General features: G+C 45.8%; 1 protein-coding gene across 5 annotated transcripts in view; it reads left to right on the top strand.

Annotated features, from left to right (window-relative positions):
* PLS3 (plastin 3) overlaps positions 1 to 22,498 on the top strand; it is an 86,340-nt gene that overhangs the window by 46,733 nt on the left and 17,109 nt on the right. For all 5 annotated transcript variants that reach the window (XM_077825635.1, XM_077825640.1, XM_077825636.1 and 2 more), the window contains 2 exons: positions 7,297 to 7,382; positions 19,889 to 20,052. In XM_077825635.1, coding sequence (XP_077681761.1) covers positions 7,316 to 7,382; positions 19,889 to 20,052 — 231 coding nt within the window. In that variant the 5' untranslated portion in view covers positions 7,297 to 7,315. The remainder of the gene's footprint in view (positions 1 to 7,296; positions 7,383 to 19,888; positions 20,053 to 22,498) is intronic.

The following is a 22,498-nucleotide window of genomic DNA, read 5'->3' as shown; positions in this document are numbered from 1 at the left end:
GTATTTCCAGCTTAATTCTTTGGTTCAAATCCCCCTCTCAAGTACCTAAACACTCCCTTGTCAGCACATGTATAAAGAACAACCTGTTTTTCATGTAGTTTTCTTCCTCTCCTGTCGTCATAAGACCCACAGAAATGACTGTTTCTCCTAAAGCATCAGTGACACTGCACATATCCAGTATTGAGTAGCTGTCACTTACATGCAACGCCTAAGATCACGGAAACAATAGTAGCTAAAAGATTTTCATTCAGATGTAAGTTGTCGACATTCTTTTTGAATACTAACGTGGTTACATTACAAACCTCTCAAAGGGCTTTTTAAGGAAAATCTTAGTAGAACCTTACAGTGGTAGAGCTGTACAAATAAAAGGAAAAGGGAAGGATGGTAATTCAAGGTAGGAAGTCTCCTAAATCTGCAGTAATTTACAAGAAAACTTCTGTGTATGCAGAATAAAACCTGAAGCTTTTTCAAGCAATAAATCTGCACCCTATTAGACTTTCTGCATTCTCACTTCTGAGAGTACTCTGTGTTTGCTGCCTCAAGTTCAAGATTCACTTTCTGCTGAAGCTCCTGTTCCTTTAATGAGTACAGTGTGGCAGGTCAAACACTGCTTTCCTGGCTGTGCTTGCCAGCCTAATGACCTTGTTGTGATGTTTATAGAATTTCAGCTATGTGTGGAATCAGTACATCCAGGAATATATTAAATTTATGCTTCAAAACAACTGGAGGCAAACATCTATTAGCCACAGCACAGGTAAACACTAGCAGCCCTTGAGTTTACTCTAAGAAACAACTCCCAATCTCTGGGAAAGCTCAAGTAGAAGTTCAATAACCAAATGAAATCTCAGTCTGACGTGTACAGACTAGACAGCCAGAGAGCCGTGGATGAATGGATTTCACACAGTTTACATGCATTGAACAGGATATTGACAAACCCTCAGTCTTTGCTGCCTGTTTGGCATTGATATTAAAGCTTGCTGAAGTTTGGATGACATCTTGCCATAGCATTTGCCCCTGTCACTGTGCTGTACTTTCCCCCTATTTCCTATAGTCCAATTACTGACCTCATTGAGTGCTGCTGTTGATGTAAGCGGCATCATAGAATCATAGAATATCAGGGTTGGAAGGGACCTCAGGAGGTCATCGAGTCCAACCCCCTGCTCGAAGCAGGACCAATTCCCAGTTAAATCATCCCAGCCAGGGCTTTGTCAAGCCTGACCTTGAAAACCTTCAAGGAAGGAGATTCCTCCACCTCCCTAGGTAACGCATTCCAGTGTTTCACCACCCTCTTAGTGGAAAAGTTTTTCCTAATATCCAACCTAAACCTCCCCCATTGCAACTTGAGACCATTACTCCTCGTTCTGTCATCTGCTACCACTGAGAACAGTCTAGATCCAGTCTCTTTGGAACCCCCTTTCAGGTAGTTGAAAGCAGCTATCAAATCCCCCCTCATTCTTCTCTTCCACAGACTAAAGAATCCCAGTTCCCTCAGCCTCTCCTCATAAGTCATGTGTTCCAGTCCCCTAATCATTTTTGTTGCCTTCCTCTGGACGCTTTCCAATTTTTCCACATCCTTCTTGTAGTGTGGGGCCCAAAACTGGACACAGTACTCCAGATGAGGCCTCACCAATGTCGAATAGAGGGGAACAATCACGTCCGTCGATCTGCTGGCAATGCAGTCAGTTGCCCTGCTTTTTAACTCAACCTCACCCCCATCTGAGGCAGTGAAGACACGGATGGCAGTGCCCCTACTTATACATCCCAAAATGCCATTGGCCTTCTTGGCAACAAGGGCGCACTGACGACTCATATCCAACTTCTCGTCCACTGTCACCCCTAGGTCCTTTTCCACAGAACTGCTGCCTAGCCATTCGGTCCCTAGTCTGTAGCGGTGCATGGGATTCTTCCTTGCTAAGTGCAGGACTCTGCACTTGTCCTTGTTGAACCTCATCAGATTTCTTTTGGCCCAATCCTCTAATTTGTCTAGGGCCCTCTGTATCCTATCCCTACCCTCCAAAGTATCTACCTCTCCTCCCAGTTTAGTGTCATCTGCAAACTTGCTGAGGGTGCAATCCACACCATCCTCCAGGTCATTTATGAAGATATTGAACAAAACCGGCCCGAGGACCAACCCTTGGGGCACTCTACTTGATACCGGCTGCCAACTAGACATGAAGCCATTGATCACTACCCGTTGAGCCCGAAGATCTAGCCAGCTTTCTATCCACCTTTATAGTCCATTTATCCAGCCCATACTACTTTAACCTGCTGGCAAAAATACAGTGGGAGACCATATCAAAAGCTTTGCTAAAGACGAGGAATAACATGTCCACTGCTTTCCACTCATCCATAGAGCCAGTTATGTCATCATAGAAGGCAATTAGATTAGTCAGGCATGACTTGCCCTTGGTGAATCCATGCTGACTGTTCCTGATCACTTCCCTCTTCTCTTAGTGCTTCAGAATTGATTCCTTGAGGACCTGCTCCATGATTTTTCCAGGGACTGAGGTGAGGCTGACTGGCCTATAGTTCCCAGGATCCTTCTCCTTTTCTTTTTTTTTTTTAAAGATGGGCACTACATTAGCCTTTTTCCAATCATCTGGGACCTCCTCCGATCGCCATGAGTTTTCAAAGATAATGGCCAATGGCTCTGCAATCACATTCGCCAACTCCTTTAGCACTCTCAGATGCAGCGCGTCTGGCCCCATAGACTTGTGCACGTCCAGCTTTTCGAAATAGTCGCGAACCACTTCTTTCTCCAGAGAGGGCTGGTCACCTCCTCCCCATGCTGTGCTGCCCAGCGCAGCAGTCTGGGAGCTGACCTTGTTCGTGAAGAGGCAAAAAAGCATTGAGTACATTAGCTTTTTCCACATTCTCTGTCACTAGGTTGCCTCCCTCATTTAGTAAGGGGCGCACACTTTCCTTGACTTTCTTCTTTTTGCTAACACACCTGAAGAAATCCTTCTTGTTACTCTTAACGTCTCTTGCTAGCTGCACCTCCAGGTGTGGTTTGGCCTTCCTGATTTCACTCCTGCGTGCCCGAGCAATATTTTTATACTCCTCCCTGGTCATTTGTCCAATCTTCCTCTTCTTGTAAGCTTCTTTTTTGTGTTTAAGATCAGCAAGGATTTCACTGTTAAGCCAAGCTGGTCGCCTGTCATATTTACTATTCTTTCTACACATCGGGATGGTTTGTTCCTGTAACCTCAATAAGGATTCCTTAAAATTCAGCCAGCTCTCCTGGACTCCTTTCCCCCTCCTTTTGTTCTCTCAAGGGATCCTGCCCATCAGTTCCCTGAGGGAGTCAAAGTCTGATTTTCTGAGGTCCGGGGTCCGTATTCTGCTGCTCTCCTTTCTTCCCTGTGTCAGGATCCTGAACTCGACCATCTCATGGTCACTGCCTCCCAGGTTCCCATCCACTTTTGCCTCCTCTACTAATTCTTCCCGGTTTGTGAGCAGCAGGTCAAGAAGAGCTCTGTCCCTAGTTGGTTCCTCCAGCAGTTGCACCAGGAAATTCTCCCCTACACTTTCCAAAAACTTCCTGGATTGTCTGTGCACCACTGTATTGCTCTCCCAGCAGATATCAGGGTGATTGAAGTTTCCCATAAGAACCAGGGCCTGCGATCTAGTAACTTCTGTGAGTTGCCGGGAGAAAGCCTTGTCCACCTCATCCCCCTGGTCCGGTGGTCTATAGCAGACTCCCGCCACGACATCACCCTTGTTGCTCACGCTTCTAAACTTAATCCAGAGACTCTCAGGTTTTTCTGCAGTTTCATACCGGAGCTCTGAGCAGTCATACTGCTCTCTTACATACAATGCAACTCCCCCACCTTTTCTGCCCTGCCTGTCCTCCTTGAACAGTTTATATCCATACATGACAGTACTCCAGTCATGCGAGTTATCCCACCAAGTCTCTGTTATTCCAATCACATCATAATTCCTTGACTGTGCCAGGACTTCCAGTTCTCCCTGATTGTTTCCCAGCCTTCTTGCATTTGTGTATAGGCACTTAAGATAACACACTGATCATCTCGCTTTCTCAGTATGAGGCAGGAGCCCTCCTCTCTTGCGCTCTCCTGCTCATGCTTCCTCCCGGTATCCCACATCCCCATTTACCTCAGGGCTTTGGTCTCTTCCCCCCGGTTAACCTAGTTTAAAGCCCTCCTCACTAGGTTAGCCAACCTGCTTGCGAAGATGCTCTTCCCTCTCTTCGTTAGGAGGAGCCCGTCTCTGCCTAGCACTCCTCCTTGGAACACCATCCCATGGTCGAAGAATCCAAAGCCTTCTCTCTGACACCACCTGCATAGCCATTCGTTGACTTCCACGATTCGACGGTCTCTACCCAGGCCTTTTCCTTCCATGGGGAGGATGGACGAGAACACCACTTGCGCCTCAAACTCCTTTATCCTTCTTTCCAGAGCCATGTAGTCCACAGTGATCTGCTCAAGTCATTCTTGGCAGTATCATTGGTGCCCACGTGGAGAAGCAGGAAGGGGTAGCGATCCGAGGGCTTGATGAGTCTCGGCAGTCTCTCCATCACATCGTGAATCCTAGCTCCTGGCAAGCAGCAGACTTCTCGGTTTTCCCGGTCAGGGCGGCAGATAGATAACTCAGTCCCCCTGAGGAGAGAGTCCCCGACCACCACCACCACCCGCCGCCTCCTTTTGGGAGCGGTGGTCGTGGAACCCCCAACCCTAGGACAATGCATCCCATGCCTTCCAATCGGCGGAGTCTCCTTCTGCTCCCTTCCCTCAGATGTATCATCTGGTCCACTCTCCGCAATGGTCCCTGTGGAGAGAACATGAACACGGTTGCTTACCTGTATCTGCATTGCTGGTACATGAACGCTCCCCTTTCTTCTTCTGGAGGTCACATGCTGCCAAATTCCTTCACCGTCCTCCTGTCCCCGTGGCGGAGCCTGCTCTGAATCTTCAGAACGTTGTGCCCATAGAAGCATATCCTGACGTCTGTCCAGGAAATTTTCAGTTTCTCTTATGCAACGCAGGGTCGATACCTGTTGCTCCAGACCTTGAACCTTCTCTTCCAATATGGAGACCAGCTTGCACTTCGTACAGACAAAGTCGCTTCTGTCCTGTGGAAGAAAGACAAACATAGCACATCCAGTGCAGGTCACAACAGCTGAACCCCCCCCCATCCATATTACCGTCCTTCTACAACCTTCCTCAGGAATTGTAGTAACTACTCAGAGAAGTTGGCAAGATGAAAGGCTCAGTGGGCTCTCCCCGGGCGAACTCCCTCTGTTAGCCTCTCCGCTGTTCCCCGCTCAGCTGGTTCGCAGCTGACTGTCTTTTTATAACAGTCAGGCCCACTCTCAGGATAAGGCTTCTCGTGCTGCCATAGTTAAAGGACTGTCAGCCGGTCCGTGACCGCAATATTGTTAGGGATTTTTATAAATGAGTGTAAATAAAATTCCATCTTCAAATTCCATCTGCTGAGAGCCAGTAAATTAACAAGTTGCTCCCCTGCAAAGTATGTTGCAATAAGGCAATGGTGACTAGCTCCCATCTGCTTTGCTTTCCCATCGGTCTGCCTCTGCCCACCCTTTCTTGCCTTGTTAAACTATTTATTGTCCCCAAACCAAACAGTGTAACAAGGTAAAACTTCGTATCTACAGCCCCAGGCAAATACACATTCTGAACGTTCGAATCCCAACGAGCCACGCTTTGGAACTGAGCTGTTATATAACTCTGGGTGACAAAGGAGGCTTGCAGATCAGTGCATGTGCAGGCTTATTGGGTCAAAAGGCGCTAAAGTGGAGCACGACCTTCCTCTTGCCAGCCGGCAAAATGTAGATTGATGAGCTCCCTTCCCCTCCCCCAACCCCCGGCTCATGGGGACGGCCCCTCTAAGTGGGGGAGAAACTGTTCTGCTTGGCTCTCTCCAGCCGATGGCATTCAAAGCGGCCTTGTCGTGTCCCCAAGTCCCGGTGAACGTGGGGCCTGTCTAGTCTAGCGTGTCCGGCTGGGGCGGGATTCGGGCAGGCAGAGGTACTGACAAGTACTACCTACGCCACCAGCCCCTGACGCAGTGAGAGCCTTGGCTCTGGTAAAATAAAATCTGCCCCAGCTCTAAACCTTGTAAATATTTAACCAGGGAAAAGGAGCCGCGCAGCCTGCCGGCCGCTCTGACACATGGCCCTACCCTAGGATCTCCAAGGTGTTGGCACCGCCCAGCAGAGAGGACCCTGGTGTGTTGGGTGCCCTCCCTGCTCTCACTCCCCCGTGACCCTGCTGTGGGTGGCCGCTGACCCGGGCCGGCCGCAGGTATTGCCTTGCAGCGTAGGCATAGCCTATGCGTGTTGTGCCTCGGACTTCCATTGCCTTGCCCCCTTCTTGCATGCTCCTCCAAAAATGCCTCTGAGGGGCGGGGGTCAGCTGCAGCCCACGGAGAGGCACCGCTCCACTCTGTGCTTCTGAAGTACACCCAGGGCAGAGGAACTGTCACTAGTCTGAACAAACTAAGACTTAGTTTCCATATGCTCTTATGTTAAGCATGGTATAGAGCCCCTTGTCCCTCTGTGTGCTCGCCACTGTCCCATGCCTTGCAGAACCGTGCTGCCAGGAGGCCTGTGTCAGTGGAAATTAGCCCCTGGCTCATCCGTTCCTCCTCAGGATGCTGACTGCTAAAGACAATTGATGCTTTTCAAACCGGTTTTACAAAGTAAAAATGGCCTCTTTGTGGAAGCAGTTTTTGTTTGTGCCATTTTGGGTTTTTTGCCTTGTCTGGGGACTTTTTTCCAAATATTTTTGAATCTCTTATTTTGCCAAAAACCAGGTTTTGGGTAAATGAAAAATTTTGAGAGCAATTTAATAATCTGCTTAATTGTTTACGTAAACGTGGAAGAAAATAATATTTTGAAATTGTACTGGGGACGGGGAGGAACGTAGGTGGTTCTAGTTTCAGGTGATTTGAGATTTTTCATGCAACTAGCTTTCCATTTTTCAAGCAGCTCTGACTATGGCACACACCTGTGACAGATGCTTTAATGGAACAGGAAGAGCAGTTGCAGTGTGGGCTGCCACTATTAAAACGAACACAGAGATGGATAAATATTAACAAGGCTGGCAGGGCTGGGCATCCCTTTCCATCTGTGCTCAACAGCTGTTTATTTTGCCGCCTAGAGAAATTCAACTACAAGACCTACTGAGATGATAAGTTTTTGGAAGAATAGCCCTTGCCTTTAGCTGCATGCAGAGTCTTTTGTAGCATAACTGCGGAATCAAATGCACGTGAACAAAACAACTTTGTTTCATGAACTCTCTTCTTTCTCTGCAGGTACTTACTAAGTTCTGAGATGGCCAGCACCACGCAGATCTCCAAAGATGAGCTGGAAGAACTGAGAGAGGCCTTTGCCAAAGTTGGTAAGTAGCTCTTCCTGCTTTCAGTGTAACAAGCAGCTTATAGAGATGAGATCCTACCACCTCGCTTGCATCTGCACACTCAGAGCCACCAACACAGACTGACGGGTTCGTTCTCTCTCTGCCAACAGCAACACCAGGAAAGTGGCAGGTGGGCTTTTGGTGCCATTTTAGTGCCTTGCAATTTTAGTGCCCCTTCACGTGAACCATTTAACAGCATCCCCCATGGTGTTGTGGGCAAGCTGGTGGAATACATGCAATGCCTGTTCCTTGGGCAGTCCTGTCTTAGTCAGCAGATGCCGGACTGCCCCAGATCCCTTATTGGCCAGGTTCTTCGTTATCTCTTGACAAGGGTGGAAGTGGAATTCTCCAAACAAACAACATTATTTTAGGCGCTTGGCGTGGGTGATGTCTTAGCATTTGAAGGCCTGCCACGTGCTGTAACCAGCTTCAGAGAAAAACCCTCAAGCACAGCACTGAACCTTCTGGACTGGGTAAAACATGGGGGCAGAACAAAACTGGCAAGAGGTCTCCCTTGTAGGCACCGGGGGTAGTTTCATCTGGGATCCTTCAACACCTGCCAGGAGGCTTTGCTATCCGAGCAGGGTCCAGCACGACCTGCCTGTTCCAGGATAAGTGACCCTGCAAAGCTGCGTCTCCTGATGGGAAGTGTGAGCATGCTTCCATTCCGGCATCTTTGCTCCTTCTCCCTTGCTCATGCTCACTTCACCCTTACTAGAAGTTGGGCACAACCCGGTGAACGTCCATGCTAACTTTCTGTCCTAAGGGGACAAGTGAGCCATTGAGTGAGACGTGACATTTTAGAAAGCAGGTTCCCATGGCCTTTGGGATTAGAGTTGGCAGGAAAGCCACAGCACTGAGGATCTAGTCACAGCTCTTAGAGCATGAATCGGCTGAGTGGGGACACCAAACTTGTGGCTATGGGAAGACCAATTCTTTGGTTAGAAAGGTACTGTCATATTGTGACTCTGGTGTGAGTACGCTGCTGCCCTCTGTTGGATGGATTTAGGCCTGCTAATGCACCTTTTTTAGGGGCCAGGGTAGTCCACAAAGATCTAGTGCTAAGTGACAATGAATTGCGAAGGTGAGGAGGTCTGAGTCCATCTACTTTTTAATTGAGTTCCCCTGGGAGGTAAGCAGCGTTCAGTCAACGAGGAAGTCCCTGTTTTACACATGCTTCAGGCTTATTTCAAAGTAGGCAGGGATCAAATTCTTCTCCTTCTATGAAGACCGGCCTAGTGTTTCACTTCCAGTGGTGTTCCTATAAGCTTTCTCTGTTAGCTCATGTTTAAGATCAGTCAGTATGAAATCTCTCTGCTGTATGAACATGGTGAGACTTTGGTCTAAGGCATTTTATTTACTGATAGAGGATTCATTTAAAGCAAAATGACTTAAATAAGTGATTTTAAACTTTTTTTTTGCATTTGTACTTCTTAGCTCTTTTACTAAAAGAGAGGGTTCAATGGGTTACCACCTGAGAATCAACACATTGGTTTGCAACTACACAGAACTTTTACACTGAATTTGGAACTCTTTTCCTAACCAGAAGGATACACATCTATAAACATTTAGCTAGCTAATTATGTAAGTTAGCCACCTGAATAATATGTTAACTTACATCTTTGTGTTAGAAAATGGTGAATGATGCATTTATTTTACAAGATAAATTTTTTTGTGCATGATCTGTTTCAGACTGCACTTGGATGGAAATTGGAATTCAATTAAAAATGCACAAAACCAAAACTTTATTAAAACAAAACTACCTTAAATGTGCAGGATCTGTAAGAAACAAGTACAGTTTTCAAAAGATGCATTTGAATTTAAAACTGATTTACTTAAACAATGAATTTAATTAATTGAACTGATGGATTCTGGTTGTGTCATTTTTGTGTTTTTTTGGGGGATTTGTTGGTCTCATCCGCTCATACCTCCATTTTCCCTCTTCCAGTCTCTGAATAAAACAAGATTTCCTGCTTTTTCAACACCCAATTGATTCCTCTGCTTTAAATGAAGTAGTCACTGAATTGAGCTAGTTCAATAAACGGAAAATGCGCTTCTCTGAACCTGCAGAAGAGACTGCAGCTGTCAAAAGCTAGCTGAGCTCTTCAGCCATCTTTGGTTCGAGGTGCTTAGTCAGTGACTTCCACTAGTTCAGGGCTTTGACTTTGGCAGCCACATGTACTGCTTAATATTTTTATTTCATGGAAATGATTTTAATAATTTTAGTTTAGTTTAGGCATTAACCTAGGTTGTCATAATTTCAAATTTCATTTTAAATGTTTTAAAAAGTAAAATGTATTTAATTGTAAATAAAAAATATTTTTTGGGCTTTAAAAAAAAATACCAGTTGGTTTTTGTTTTGTTTTTAACCCCACTCTATTCACTGATCATTTCTGTAAGAACGAGCTGTGGGGGAAGGGAAATTTAAGAGAACAAACCCAAAGTCTTTCAAGTATATGATGCAGAGATCTCTTCTGTTTTATTTCATCACATACTGTGTGCCATGAGTCAGTTTTACTTTGACTGACCAGGAGGCAGAGGCTTGAACAAATTCAAAATGTAGACATACCCTAAAGACAGAGCCAGGCAACAAGGAGCGTTACGTACATAATGGCTTTTGTCGTGAGCTCGCTGCTCTTTGGCACATTCTGAAAAGTTTGAGTTCTGGTCTGCAGAAATTAAAATGGCTATTTTGGACAGTGAATTTGTGCATTTTCCCATCTGGTTCTTTTAGCCCTACCCCCAGATATGCTCCAGGTAGTGGGGCAAAAAGACTAATTGTTGCTGAGTGAATTTCCAAGGATACATGTCCTTACCACTTTGGGCGTAAATCTCTGCCATGTGATTGCTTCAGGAGGTCCATGCATTGTGTGCCAAAGGCTCATGCGTTATGTGATCTCAGATCAGCTCCTAACAAGAGTCCCCACTAGAATGGGAGGATCACTACACTGACTCCCCACACAGTAAAGCAGTCTCTTGTGTGACCAGTGTGTAAGAGCTTGTCTACACTACTGTGCAGGGTTGATCTAAGATACGCAACTTCAGCTACGTGAATCGCGTAGCTGAAGTTGAAGTACTTAAATCTACTTACCGTGGCGTCTTCACTGTGGTAAGTTGACAGCTGATGCTCTCCCGTGGACTCTGCTTGCTCTCCTCCTTCTGGTGGAGTACCGGAGTCAATGGGAGAGAGCTGAGTGGTCGATTTATCGCTTCTATACTAGACATGATAAATCGACCCCTGCTGGATCGATCGCTGCCCACCGATCTGGTGGGTAGTGTAGACAAGCCCTAAGAGGTGATCAGAATTAGATTTCATTCCTAGTTTACAGAGGCAGCCAAAGACTGAGGGATCCAAGTCAAAAACAATTTTATTCTGGGAAATTCCAGGTCACTGGTAATTCTGGAGATAGCCTCTCTTTAATTAAAAATGACTTATAAACCTTTGAAACATCATCGCTATCTTCAGGCAGTTACAACAAGAGTGACTTAGGAGTCCTTGTCCCTCAGTAGATTCCTTTGATTCCTTCTTGTCTCTCTTGTAACCATCTTGTCTGCATAAAACACAGGGCAGTCTGGTTCAACAATGGAAATGCCTGAAGCTATCTGAAATGTTTTGAATGTCATGGGTCTTTTTTGCCTCAGGATTTATGGCTTGTTTTCTGGGAATCTTTCTTCAGTTTCTTTTACAAATGTGAAAATATGTAACTCTCTTTCCAAAGAAATCCTCCTCTCACCATGGAGAGTCCAGCTACGATCCTTGGACATGAGTGCAAATGTAGGAAAATTGAGCTCTTGGGGTTTTTAGAAAGTGTGTGTGTGTGGATGGGGAGAGGAGGAATTCCATGGAATGACTGATAAGTAAGTCACTCTGGAGTTTTGATACTTGACTTTATGAGCATCCTGCCAATGAAGCGAAACTACACTCTGTATCAGAACCACTTTGAGTATAGCATCTAGCAAATCGCTGTTCCATTTCAGTGGACTTCCATTTATAGTGCTGGTGACACTAGCCGCAGATGGGCTCACCTGGGCTGAGGTACGGTTGTGATAGCCTTATGTTCTAAGAGCTCCTGGGTGCAGTATTGAACAAATGTAACATCTGGCACTTGTCACTTTTCCAGCCTCTCTCTCTTGCTACGCTGGTAACTCGTAGCAGCTTCTTATGTGCTAGGCTGTGAACACCGGGCATGTTTTCATGAGTAGCTAGCTTAACCTTCCAAACCAGCAGCTTTCAGTGCTCCTTTCCGAGGCAGAAGGAGCATTGATGGTCACCCCTGTTCTCAGTCACTGTTTGTTTGTCTTAAGCCTGGTCTACCCTCAAAAATTAGGTCAGCCTAATTACGTCGCTCCGGGGTGTGAAAAATCCACACCCCTAGCAGCCTAGTTAAGCTGACCTAAGTCCCTGTGTAGACAGCACTAGGTCGAGGGAAAAATTCTTCTGTCGACGCAGCTACCGCTTTTCACGGAGGTGGATCACCTATGCCAACGGGAAAATCCCTCCTGTCAGCATAGGTAGTGTCTACACTGAGGCGCGACAGCGGAGCAGCTGTTCCGCTGTAGCGTTTTAAGTGTAGACAGTCCCTTAGCTTCAGTTCTTCTGGTTAGTGTCCGAGATCTCTCCTTTCCATAAAGAAATCCAGGAAGGAGATCACCTGTGAAAGGTTCTCTAAGAACTGGGCAGGGGGTAGTAATCTGGTTGCTCTGGTTCACTGGCTTCATCCAGATTTAAAAGGACTCACACCCTGGCCAGCTTCACTGTGCAGAACTGGTCCTGCCATCTCCTTTCTCTTCAGACCTGCCACGCGATGGAGGGGAAAGGCAGCAGGCAGAGGAGAGCTGGGGTTTGTTTGGAATGTGAGAACAAAATGGAGGTTTCGGCTGCGTGGACAAACAGCCCTACAAAACCAGGGACTGTCGTTGGGGGAGGAGTGGGAGGACAGAAGCAAACGGCAGCTTTGAAGGGACCAGTGGCTGAAAGTGCAACCTTTAAAATGGCCCCTTTATTGATGTGCTTGTAATGCAATAGCTTATGGCAGTAACTTGATTTGGGCTGCTGAAATGTTGTGCCCTGACTGGCTGTGTCCAGATTTTGAGTGATGCATAGTGCTTGGGGCTTGCTCCAAATCTCAAATAAGGGCAGTCTCGTAATGTTGGGTTCTTTATTGGTCTGTACTTGGATGTGAGCAGCATTTCCCCCCTAGGAGACAGGTACAGAACAAAATCTGTTCAACTTCTTCTCTCCTGATTTTGTGTACTTCTGTAGGTGACGGCCCTCCTGCTTGGAAACACCAAGGATTTAATATTTGTAATTTACTTCAACACTTTTTGCTTGCTTCGGCAAGGCAATAAAAAAATGCTCCAGAAAGTATATTAAAGCAAATATAAAGAGGATTTGTGATGCTGAAGGAGTTTGTCACGCCAAGAGCACATATCCTTAAAAGGAAATGTGTGGTTTACTTTCCCCTCTTGCATCCTGTTATTTAAGCTATTTTAAGTTTTTTGTCTGGAGGAAGCTGAGCCAGAGCTGAAGTGGCTTTGATTTTTTCTTTGCTTGTGGTTTTGTTGCACCACCTGCATATGGGCAGAGCCTGGTGCCCATATATCATCGCAGTGACCTTTGAGTGGGTCCAGCATGTGGGCGTGGAGACTCCTTCAGCAGAAATAGGAAACTTTGGATGAGCTGTAGTTTCCTTTCCATCAAAGTGTAATGCTCACAGTCTGTAGTTTGCCTGTTAGAACGATTCCATATTTGCTTCCTTGTAGTCCTGGCTCTTCTGATGCCCAAGCGTTGGTTCTGGCACAGGCTTTCTAACTTGGGACCTTCAGCCAGCGAATAACTTTTACTACACTAATAATGAGCTGATGTCAAGACAACCTCCCGTCTTAAGTCTGGCCAAATAGTAGAGGGCATCCAGAAATGCAGGAGATTAGCATGCAGTGAATTTGTGGAGATGGTGTACAGTAGCCTACTAGAACTTGCCAGCACACAACAAGGACCCTTGTAAACAAGTCTTGAATCCTGTGTGCTGTTGTCATTTTGAAAATCTCTATTGTGCAGTGCCGGAACGAGTGCGGAGTAAGCCTCTGGAGGAGTAAATGTCCTGTGGTTCAGGGGCTAGAGCTTTTTGTCTTTTTATGGGAGTTACTTTCATTGGGTCACCACAAGGACCTGCTGAAATTTGAAAGGAGAAGGTTATGTCTCCAGACCATACAAATTAAGGTTGTGTATGTGTTCGTTCGTTTTCTTTCTCTGTCTCTCTCTCGTTAAGATTGCCAGACTGTATAGCCCATACTAATATGCATCTCCATTCTGCTTATCAGTTTCCCTACCCAAACTCGACAGCCTCTCTTCTGCCCATATCTCCACTCTCTCACTTTTCTCCAGAACAGGCGTTCTGTATTCAGTTGGAGTGCTTGAATCACATTGTAACTAAATGTGAAACTTCACCTGCTACGCAGGAGCTTACAACTTGGTCTGAGCAATGGTGACCATGCCAATGAGGTACTAGGCCCCTTCCATGAAAAGGTAAATGGTAGACTTACTGCTTTCTGTCACAAAGATGGTCTGTGGCTTTCCCCTGCCTAGTAATGACATAGTAGCTTTCCATAACCGATCTTTAAGGTGTTTCAGAGCCAGGCTGCAGGGTCACTCTCAACTGTTTTTGTAAGTGCTTGGGTGCTTCTCAGTTATTCAGCTAGATGCTATCCCGGCATTCCTGGCTTCCACTCTGACTGCATTAAAACTATTACAATTCTGGGGCAGCGTATCCATCCAACTTTAAAAACCTAAATCCACTGCTCTGTTGCCAAGGAGTTAAGACTGAAAATGCAAAAGCCTCTGTGTATTGTAAACCCTCTGCTGTGCGGCCTGGTGTCTTGCAGCCGAGGCAGGAGAAGAACTATTTAAGTTGTAAATCCCAATCGCAAAGCAGCTGGGACACTGATATCCCTATAAAACAAGGTCCAATGGCAACACCGTAATGCAGAGTCTTAAAATATGTTGTTTGTTTCAGGTTTTTGATCAGAGTAGTAAGCAGGAGATCCTGGCATATCTCTGTAAATCACTGTAACTGCAATCCAACCCAACAGAGCTGGGATCAGATTTAAATAACACTAACTTAAGCTAAAAAGGGACCGTGGGGCTTGTTTACACAGTGCGTTAGTCCTCATGAGTGGGGTGCAAATTCTAGTCCCCCCAATGCGGTGTGCACTAACTGGCCCGCGTGGACCCTGCTGGCGTGCACTACAAGCTTCCCAGAGTGCGTTAATGGGTACTCTTGTTAACAGGCACGAGGGAGCTGTTAGTGCACACCAGTAGGGTCCACACATGCCACTTAGTGCACAACATGCTGATGCCAGCGAGAGCCTTCCCCCCACGGCCTCCCATCTGCCCGAGCCTTTCTCCGGCAGGTGTAACTGCACATGGCTGTGCGGGCGCAGCAGGTAGCTATGTGTATGCTACACGGCTACCCCCGGTGGTGTGCGGTAATGTAGATGTAGCCCGGGTGAGTCTCGACGGCAATTAAACACCCACCACGTCTGTATCGGGTGACTCACGTTCGTGGAGCTCAGGCTGTTGGGGCTGTTTAATTGTGGTGTAGACATTTGGGCCCGGGCTCCGGGGCCCTTCCGCCTCGTGGGGTCTCGGAGCTCGGATTCCAGCCCGAGCCCAGAAAGCTACACTGCAATTTTACTGCCCCACAGACTGAGCTCCCTGAGCCGGAGTCAGTGGAGACAGGCCAGCCGTGGGTATCTAACTGTAGTGTCCAAGCATCTAGCCGTGGTCTGTCTGCTTGCAGGCTAAGGAGGAATTCTTGGTCAATTCATCATCCGTTTTTTACATAAGTGTTCTGAGAACCTGGTTAAGAGAATGTGCCATTAGGTTCCTTTGAAATGACCAGCCATTCAGGATATGGTTGGTGATATAAATAAATTTTTATTTTTTTTTCCCCCAATAAGCAAATATTTGATTATTTTGGAGTAATTTTTGATCTGCAAGAAATCCCAGAGTAAATGATTATCAGAAGCATGAGGAATTCTTTTTAGTGATAAGCTTAAATGGTGGTATAGTCAGCTGAAATGTCTCTGTTACGGGACTAGCTTAAAGTAGCATTGTGTGTCTGTGATCCTTGCCTTTTGGCTAGAGTTGGTGAGCGTTAGAATAAATCGTTTGCCAAGAGATGGTGAGCCAGACCCTACAACTGAAGTTCTATATTATCTGTCCGCATCAAGTTGCCCTTTTGTTTTTCTTATAAGGCTGTCCCATCATTCCAAAATAAAAGAAGCTTCCACGTGTCTGTCTGTCTGTCTCTCTCTCCCTCCTTCCCTCCCCTCCCCCGCCCCCCCATGCCTTTCACAAGAGAATGAGCGGCCATTTAGTGAAAATGTCTTCTGTAATAAGGCACTTATGAGGGCAGAGCTTTCCTTTCTGGTAAAACTATTCCTGCCTGTTTTTAAAGGTAAATCTAATCTATTTGAAAGCACCTGATGATAGGATGTGGAAAGCAGTTTGTATAGACCGGATGGGATTTCAAATGAGCAAACCAGGGCTTTAGAAACAAACTAGTTCAAATAATTAGTCTCTCTTGTGGCCAGTCCTTGCTTACGGTATCTCCTCTAATTGTGGAAATGGTGGTTTCTGTTCTGTTCTGCAAGAAATACGGGGGGGGGGACGTTGTGAACCCACAGCTGGTGACATCCCTGGAGTGGTATGTACCTTTAGGGGAGTGGAGGATTTGCTGGACCTCTGACTTAGGCCTGAGCTCCAAATAGTGCCAGCTGGCATTAAAGGCTTTCTCCTCTGTGATGCAGGGTGGGGATCCAAAGCAGCTGGCCGGCACTGAAGGTTGGCTGGCCTCTTTCCTGAGCTCTAGGGTTGAGGACTTTGGAAGTAAAACTTCCTCACTACATTCCAACTAGCTTCCCATCATGTGAACTCCCATTCGTCACCTGTCCCGGGACACCTCTGGATAAACACAGATGTGCTGTAGGCAAACCTGGGTTGCAAATACTTTTTTAGATACAAGTTTGAGGTGTCAGAAATGGAAAATAAATGAGGAATAGAAATAAAAATCCCAGCTGGCCTCCTGCCTTGGCTAAGGTCTGTATTTAAAGCTTCAAGGAGGCAGCTTCCTTTGTAGAAAATGGTTGGCAGTCGTGACTTGGACAAATGTTAGCTTAAGATTCAGCAAAACTCTGCACAGGTGTCTCTGGGCTTATCTGACTTATTTGGCACAAGCGCAGAAGGTTCTGGTGGGTCATTGTGAACCAAGACTCCAAGACTTAGCACTGATTTGCAGAGCGATTTGGGGTGAAATTGAAGTACCACTTAAGGCCAGAGCTGGCCCTCTACACGGGGGTGAATTGCCTCCTTTATGCATTGGGCATTTTCATTGGTTTCTAGGCAGTGAAAGGATCTGCCTTAAGGAGCTAGTTTGTGCAATGAGACATTTTAATGAAAGAAGCTGTGATTTATCTCCAGGGGAAATAGCTTGCTGATGACATCTGACTGCTGGGCTTAATAAAGCTTGCTTTGTAAGCTTATATTTTTGGAATAAAGTTCTAAAATTGAAGGCCAGACAGCAGTGTTTTTCACTAAAATTACTCTTCGGTTAAAGCATGTTTTATTTTGTCAGCATTATTTTAAGTGCTGCAGTTGTGAATAGGATTTTAATCTTTTAGTAATTCACTTTGGAATACTTTTGATTGTATTACATTTTAAGGAAGAATTTAGGAGTGACTACAGGGTTGTACTATGGTACCTTGGACACCTGCCATTAAACCATTTGCATTTCATTTTCTGGTGAACTTACTAAAATGCCTTAAAATACCATATGGAACTGGGAAACGGAGCCGGCTGGGGCGGGGTTTCTTTACTAGAACACTTGCTAGGCAAGATTTAATCAGGCTTACAGCGCTGTTGTTAAATTAACTAACATTTAGATAGTGGATCAGGCTTTTCAGTTATTTTAATGTGCTGTTGGCTTTTCTTTGTTTAAAGGTGGTTGTCTGTGTTAGATCAGTAAAGACTGACCTTGATTATTATTTTTTTGGCTTGGTCTTGGCTGGGGAGGGATAGTTCAGTGGTTTGAGCATTGGCCTGCTAAATCCAGGGTTGTGAGTTCAATCCTTGAGGGGGCCATTTAGGGATCTGGGGCAAAAATTGGGGATTGGTCCCGCTTTGAGCAGCGGGTTGGACTAGATGACCTCCTGAGGTCCCTTCCAACCCTGATCTGAGCAATTCTGTTTGTTGCCACAATCCAGTAGAGTCTACAACAACCTGGCATCTGAATGTGCACCAGTGACATACGTTGCTTCTGGGGCAGGCTGTTTAAATTCTGGGCGCTCGTAGGAAGGCAGCTGTGTTGTGAGTAGAACACACGTTTTGTCGAAGCACCACTCTCTTCCTGGAGAGGGTATGTGGAGTGAAGACTAAGGGTGTGCTTGTTGATCTTAAGGCATAAGAACTTACGTGTGTGACTCTCACAGATGCATTTGGCTGAGTCCAGCTGAAAGTACCTGTGGCTGCCGGAGCTGCTAGGCGTGTGGTCTGTTTTCTGCAGCAGACCAGCTCTCTGGGGGAGGCAGTCTTGGCAATACACAGCGGATGTGACTGGTGGCTCTAACTGCAGAGCTGTCAAGGGAAAAGAATTAAAGACGACCGCCCTAATGCCTGTACTGGGGGAGGAGAGGAGGGGAAGAGAGATGTGGGGCAGTTGCTTTGCTCTCAAACAAGAGCAGCTGCTGTATCTAGGAGACTTGCCGGTCTCTGCCGTTTTCTCTGGGACCAAGGCCCTTTGTTGTTTCAGAGAGTGCTTGTGGATGTTAAATGACTCTTTTTTGCTCCTGAGGAGGCCGGTGGACAGCACCGGAGAGGGAAGTCCTTCCTTCCAACTCCTAATTCCACATGGGCAGCAGCTCAGCTTCTATACCCTGCCTTGCCCCTGGGCCTGGTCTAAGCGCTATCCAGGGGGTCACTGGTGAAGTGGCCCCCACCCCTAGAAACTGGATTAACCCCTCTCCCTCCGCACCTTGCATTGATGTAGGGCACAGTCTGTTAATGACGCAGGGCTGCTGTTGGCCTTTGCGGTTTAGCCTGCGAAGGCTCTGTACACACCGAACTGTGAGGTCGTCAGCCTTCAGGGGGTTGGTTTTATTAATACCTGGTAAGAGTCCTCCCAAGAGAAGCCGTGCACAACGAGAAAGAATGGCGCGTGAGTCAGGAGGCGGCAGTCTTTGGTCTGCCAGTGAACCAACACTCCTCCGGCCGGTGGTGGAGGAGCAGTCTTCCAGATGAGACCCGTAGGGGGCGCTAGACCCAGCACCTTTGGTAAATTCTAAATTGCACAATTATGTTCTGCTGATCCAAGCTACTCTTAAGATTTCTGTGGGATGCAGGATAATTGTTTCTTGTCCTTGAACTGTTGTATAGTGTGTTGGTGTTAGTTCTGACATGCAACGCCTCGTATGCCTGTGTTTCGGTGGCAGGGAAAACATTTGCTACATGGCATTGTGTGATTATAAAATACGCGGGATCCATTTGTATGAAAGGCAGTAGATAAACTGAAAGTCTTGTCCCTTGTCCCAGTCTCTTCCTTACCCAAGGAGGTGTTTACTTTAGCCTATTTCTGAGTATCCAGTGGCACTGTAACTTGATAGCTGATTATCAAACCAAATGTCATTGCATGGCGCTCTTTGGCAGCTCACAGTAGGTGGCAATGTTACTGAAGTGATTTAATCAGTTCTGTATTTGATTTTTTTTTAAACCTGTTTAGATTCTGAAAGCATGGAACCTACACCAGTAATTTAAATTAGAGGGAGGTGTTTAGGATGTACGTTCTTATTCAGAAAATATATTAAAATGGGTTTTATACAAGCCGGGGGCACTGGTACTACAAAGACTTTTATGCAATGCAAAACCTTGTGCATGGTGAGCAATCCCATTCAGATCAAGTCTGAAGGCAGCTGGCTTACGTGCACCATGTAAAGTCAAGCCCACTAGTCCGTGCAGGATCGGCGCCTCGCTGCTGGTGCTTGCCTGCTAAATTTAAAGTCCATGCATTGAATGCAGGACCTCCAAGTCCCAGGTCTGACCCTTGTCATGCATGGAATGAGACGTCTCACAAAAAACCATGATGTTGTACCAGCTGGCTCCTGTCAGCGTGGGCAACCTTTCTTTTGTTCCTGCTGTTTAATTCACATTCTTGGTGAATCCAGTTTACATTTATGAACAACAAGTTTGTGTGATACAGGTAGATTTAGATCTAAATGAGTAGACTACTTAGGATATTTATCTCCTGTTCAGTATTATCATCATCTCTGTGCCTTACAGAAATTACAAGACAAATGGTTAGACCCCTTTTACATTTCAGTAAGGCATGCTGGGGGATTTGGGGTTAATTTATTTTGGTGACAACAGGGATGTACTTCCAGGAGGATTAACTTGTTTCTACAATTCTCTCCTTTTTCCTCCCCACTGTGATGTAAAGATCTCAACAGCAATGGATTCATTTGTGATTATGAACTGCATGAACTCTTCAAGGAAGCTAATCTGCCTCTCCCAGGATACAAAGTGAGAGAGATCATTCAGAATCTTATGATTGACAGTGACAAGAACAAGGATGGGAAGATTAGCTTTGAAGAATTTGTGTTTGTAAGTATATTTCTGCATTTTCCTGCAATTGAGCTAACCGTGTTTTTGCTATAGGGTTTTGTGACAAATACACAGTCTGAACTGCCTTAGATGAAGTCTAATAATAATGGGTGTAACTTCTCCTCACTCCATTCACCCTGATCAGACTGTCTACTTTGTATTAGGCCTTGATTTTTTTTTTTTTTAAAAGACTGTTTGCAGTAATTCTTGTGCTTCTAGAAACACTAGCTGAATAGGCCTAGCCTTTCCTACCAAAGCACTGGCCTTCCCAGGGGAAAGAGCAGGGTTACTTTTGAAGGAATGGATCAGAGAACGTCTCAGAACTTTTCCAGTATGAAAACTGTCTGTCTTAGAGACGCTGAAGGGTCGTTCCTTTCTAGGGTGACTTGGTGTTGTTTTCTGAGTAGAAGGAAAGGTTCTTTCACTTATCAAACCTCAGAAGATACTGACTTGAAATCAACTTGATCTTTCCATACACTTTTTAGGTCCCCGACCCAAACCAGAACTGATATGATGGGATCTATGCGCTCATGCCACTTCACAGCTCGCTAAGGCCTGGTCTCCACTAGAAAACTAGGTCAGATTAACTACGTTGGTCAGGGGTGCAGAAAATCCACACCTCTGCACGTCGGAGTTAGCCCGACCTAAGTCCCCGTGTAGACCGCAGTAAGTCGTCAGAGACTAATTCTTTCATTGACCTATCCTCTGTCTCTTGGGGAGGTGGATTACCTACACCAGTGGGAGAATTTTAAGTATAGATAAGTCTTAAATTCTGTCCTAGTTCCTGGATTGTGGCTAGTTAATACTTGGTTCCCCAGACTAGTGGAGCAGAAGGAAAGGAAAGTTTTTTACCTCTCAAGTTCATGTGTCTACAAATCACTTGAGAATCTTCTCTGTTTGTTACAAATGAGGGTGGGAGGCGGGTTTATAAGGTACACTTCAAGGTTAGTTCTAGTTGCTGGTCTGATTGATTTAACTTTCACCATTGGCCTGCTTTTCCCTTCGGAGGAGGAGTGCAGAGCATGATGATCTGGTAGAAAAATCTAGAATCTGGCCTTTGACTCTAAAAAGGGATCAGAAAAAGTGTGGTATTTCTGGCAAAGGCTTTCTCTGAAAGACGGGTTAAATGCCCCCCTGTACCCTCTTTACATTCTGACAGTGATGTTGTGACAGCAATGCCACTAAATGTGTGGTGTGAGACGGACAGCTGTTTTTATGTGCAACTTCTCTTGATTTCTTTTAACTTAGCTTTACCTTTTTGTTCCTCGGTTATTTTCAGACCCTCTGAACTCTTGAGTTCGGAGCTGAATAGTAAGTTGGAGTTCGTTTGCGGTTTGTGAACACTTGCATGTTGGGTGCATGTTTCAAATGCCAGTTTGCACTGGTTCATAATTCTAACTTGCACTAGAAAACGGTTTAAAAGATTCTCATCCACATAAGTGAAGTGTTTAATAATTTTGTATGTTAATAATATGAAGATCTCCTACCAGCAACTAACCTCTGCGGGGAGACCATCAGATTTAGCAACAATTCCGCTTATAAAGTTTGTTTATAAAAGTGTAGAAAGAGGGAATGTTACAGCTTCAGCATAATTACTTGGAGAAATAATATGAAGGAGGAGGAAGACTTATCTGAGGTTGACCAAGATTTCATTGCCAAAAAGTGGTCTTAAAATGAAGGGTTGGCTAGCCGTGTTCATTTGAATGACTTAAACAGTAGGGTACTGGAGCAGCTCCTTGACTGGTCGTGGAAAATAAAATGAAAAAACACCTAGGTAACTTATTAAAATGAAAGTAATTCATCTAGTGAACAGCTTGTTACTTTTCAAAACGGTTTGCAGACCGGTCGTAGTAAACATGCCATCTGAAGTGCAGTGCTTTTAAAAGAAGATTTAAAAGGGTCCGTTTGAATAGTCTAACAAATACTTCACTGTGTGAGGCTGCACGTTTCCAAATTCGTAATAAAAAGAACTGTGGCACAAACTTACTCCTAACCCTGTGGAGCCTGGATCCTCTGGTCCAGCCAAGCTGTCCCTGGCGCAGGAGCAATGCAGGGAGGGGCGATGTTGCTGAATGCCACCTTTGTGCTACCCCATCCTGGTGGCAGCAGGGGCTGATTCAGCATGGTGTCTAACGCTGTGCTGACTGGCCATGTCTCCGGGGTGAGGGCTTTAAGGAGTACGGAATGGGGACACAGAGCTAGCTACAATCGCTCTGCTACTGGGGCTTCCCTCTGCTGCCTGGTTAAGACAGGCTAACGGCCCTGTTCTGCAACCAGAACTGCAATTCAAGAAAAAATTGAAAAATAGATAGGGCCACTAGAGAAGTGCTTAGTCCTGCCCTGACAAGGGAGTCCACCAGGCCATGCCAAAGGATCACACTACGGGTTGTACCAGAAGAAGGGGGATTGCTGAGACCGGCAAGGGACAGAGAAGTTCTAGAGGGAG

The sequence above is a fragment of the Eretmochelys imbricata genome, chromosome 9 (genome assembly GCF_965152235.1).
Source record: "Eretmochelys imbricata isolate rEreImb1 chromosome 9, rEreImb1.hap1, whole genome shotgun sequence".
In the NCBI taxonomy this organism is placed as follows: Eukaryota; Metazoa; Chordata; order Testudines; family Cheloniidae; genus Eretmochelys; species Eretmochelys imbricata.
The sequence above is the reverse complement of the archived record's forward strand: the minus strand, read 5'-3'. Positions and strand labels throughout refer to the sequence as shown.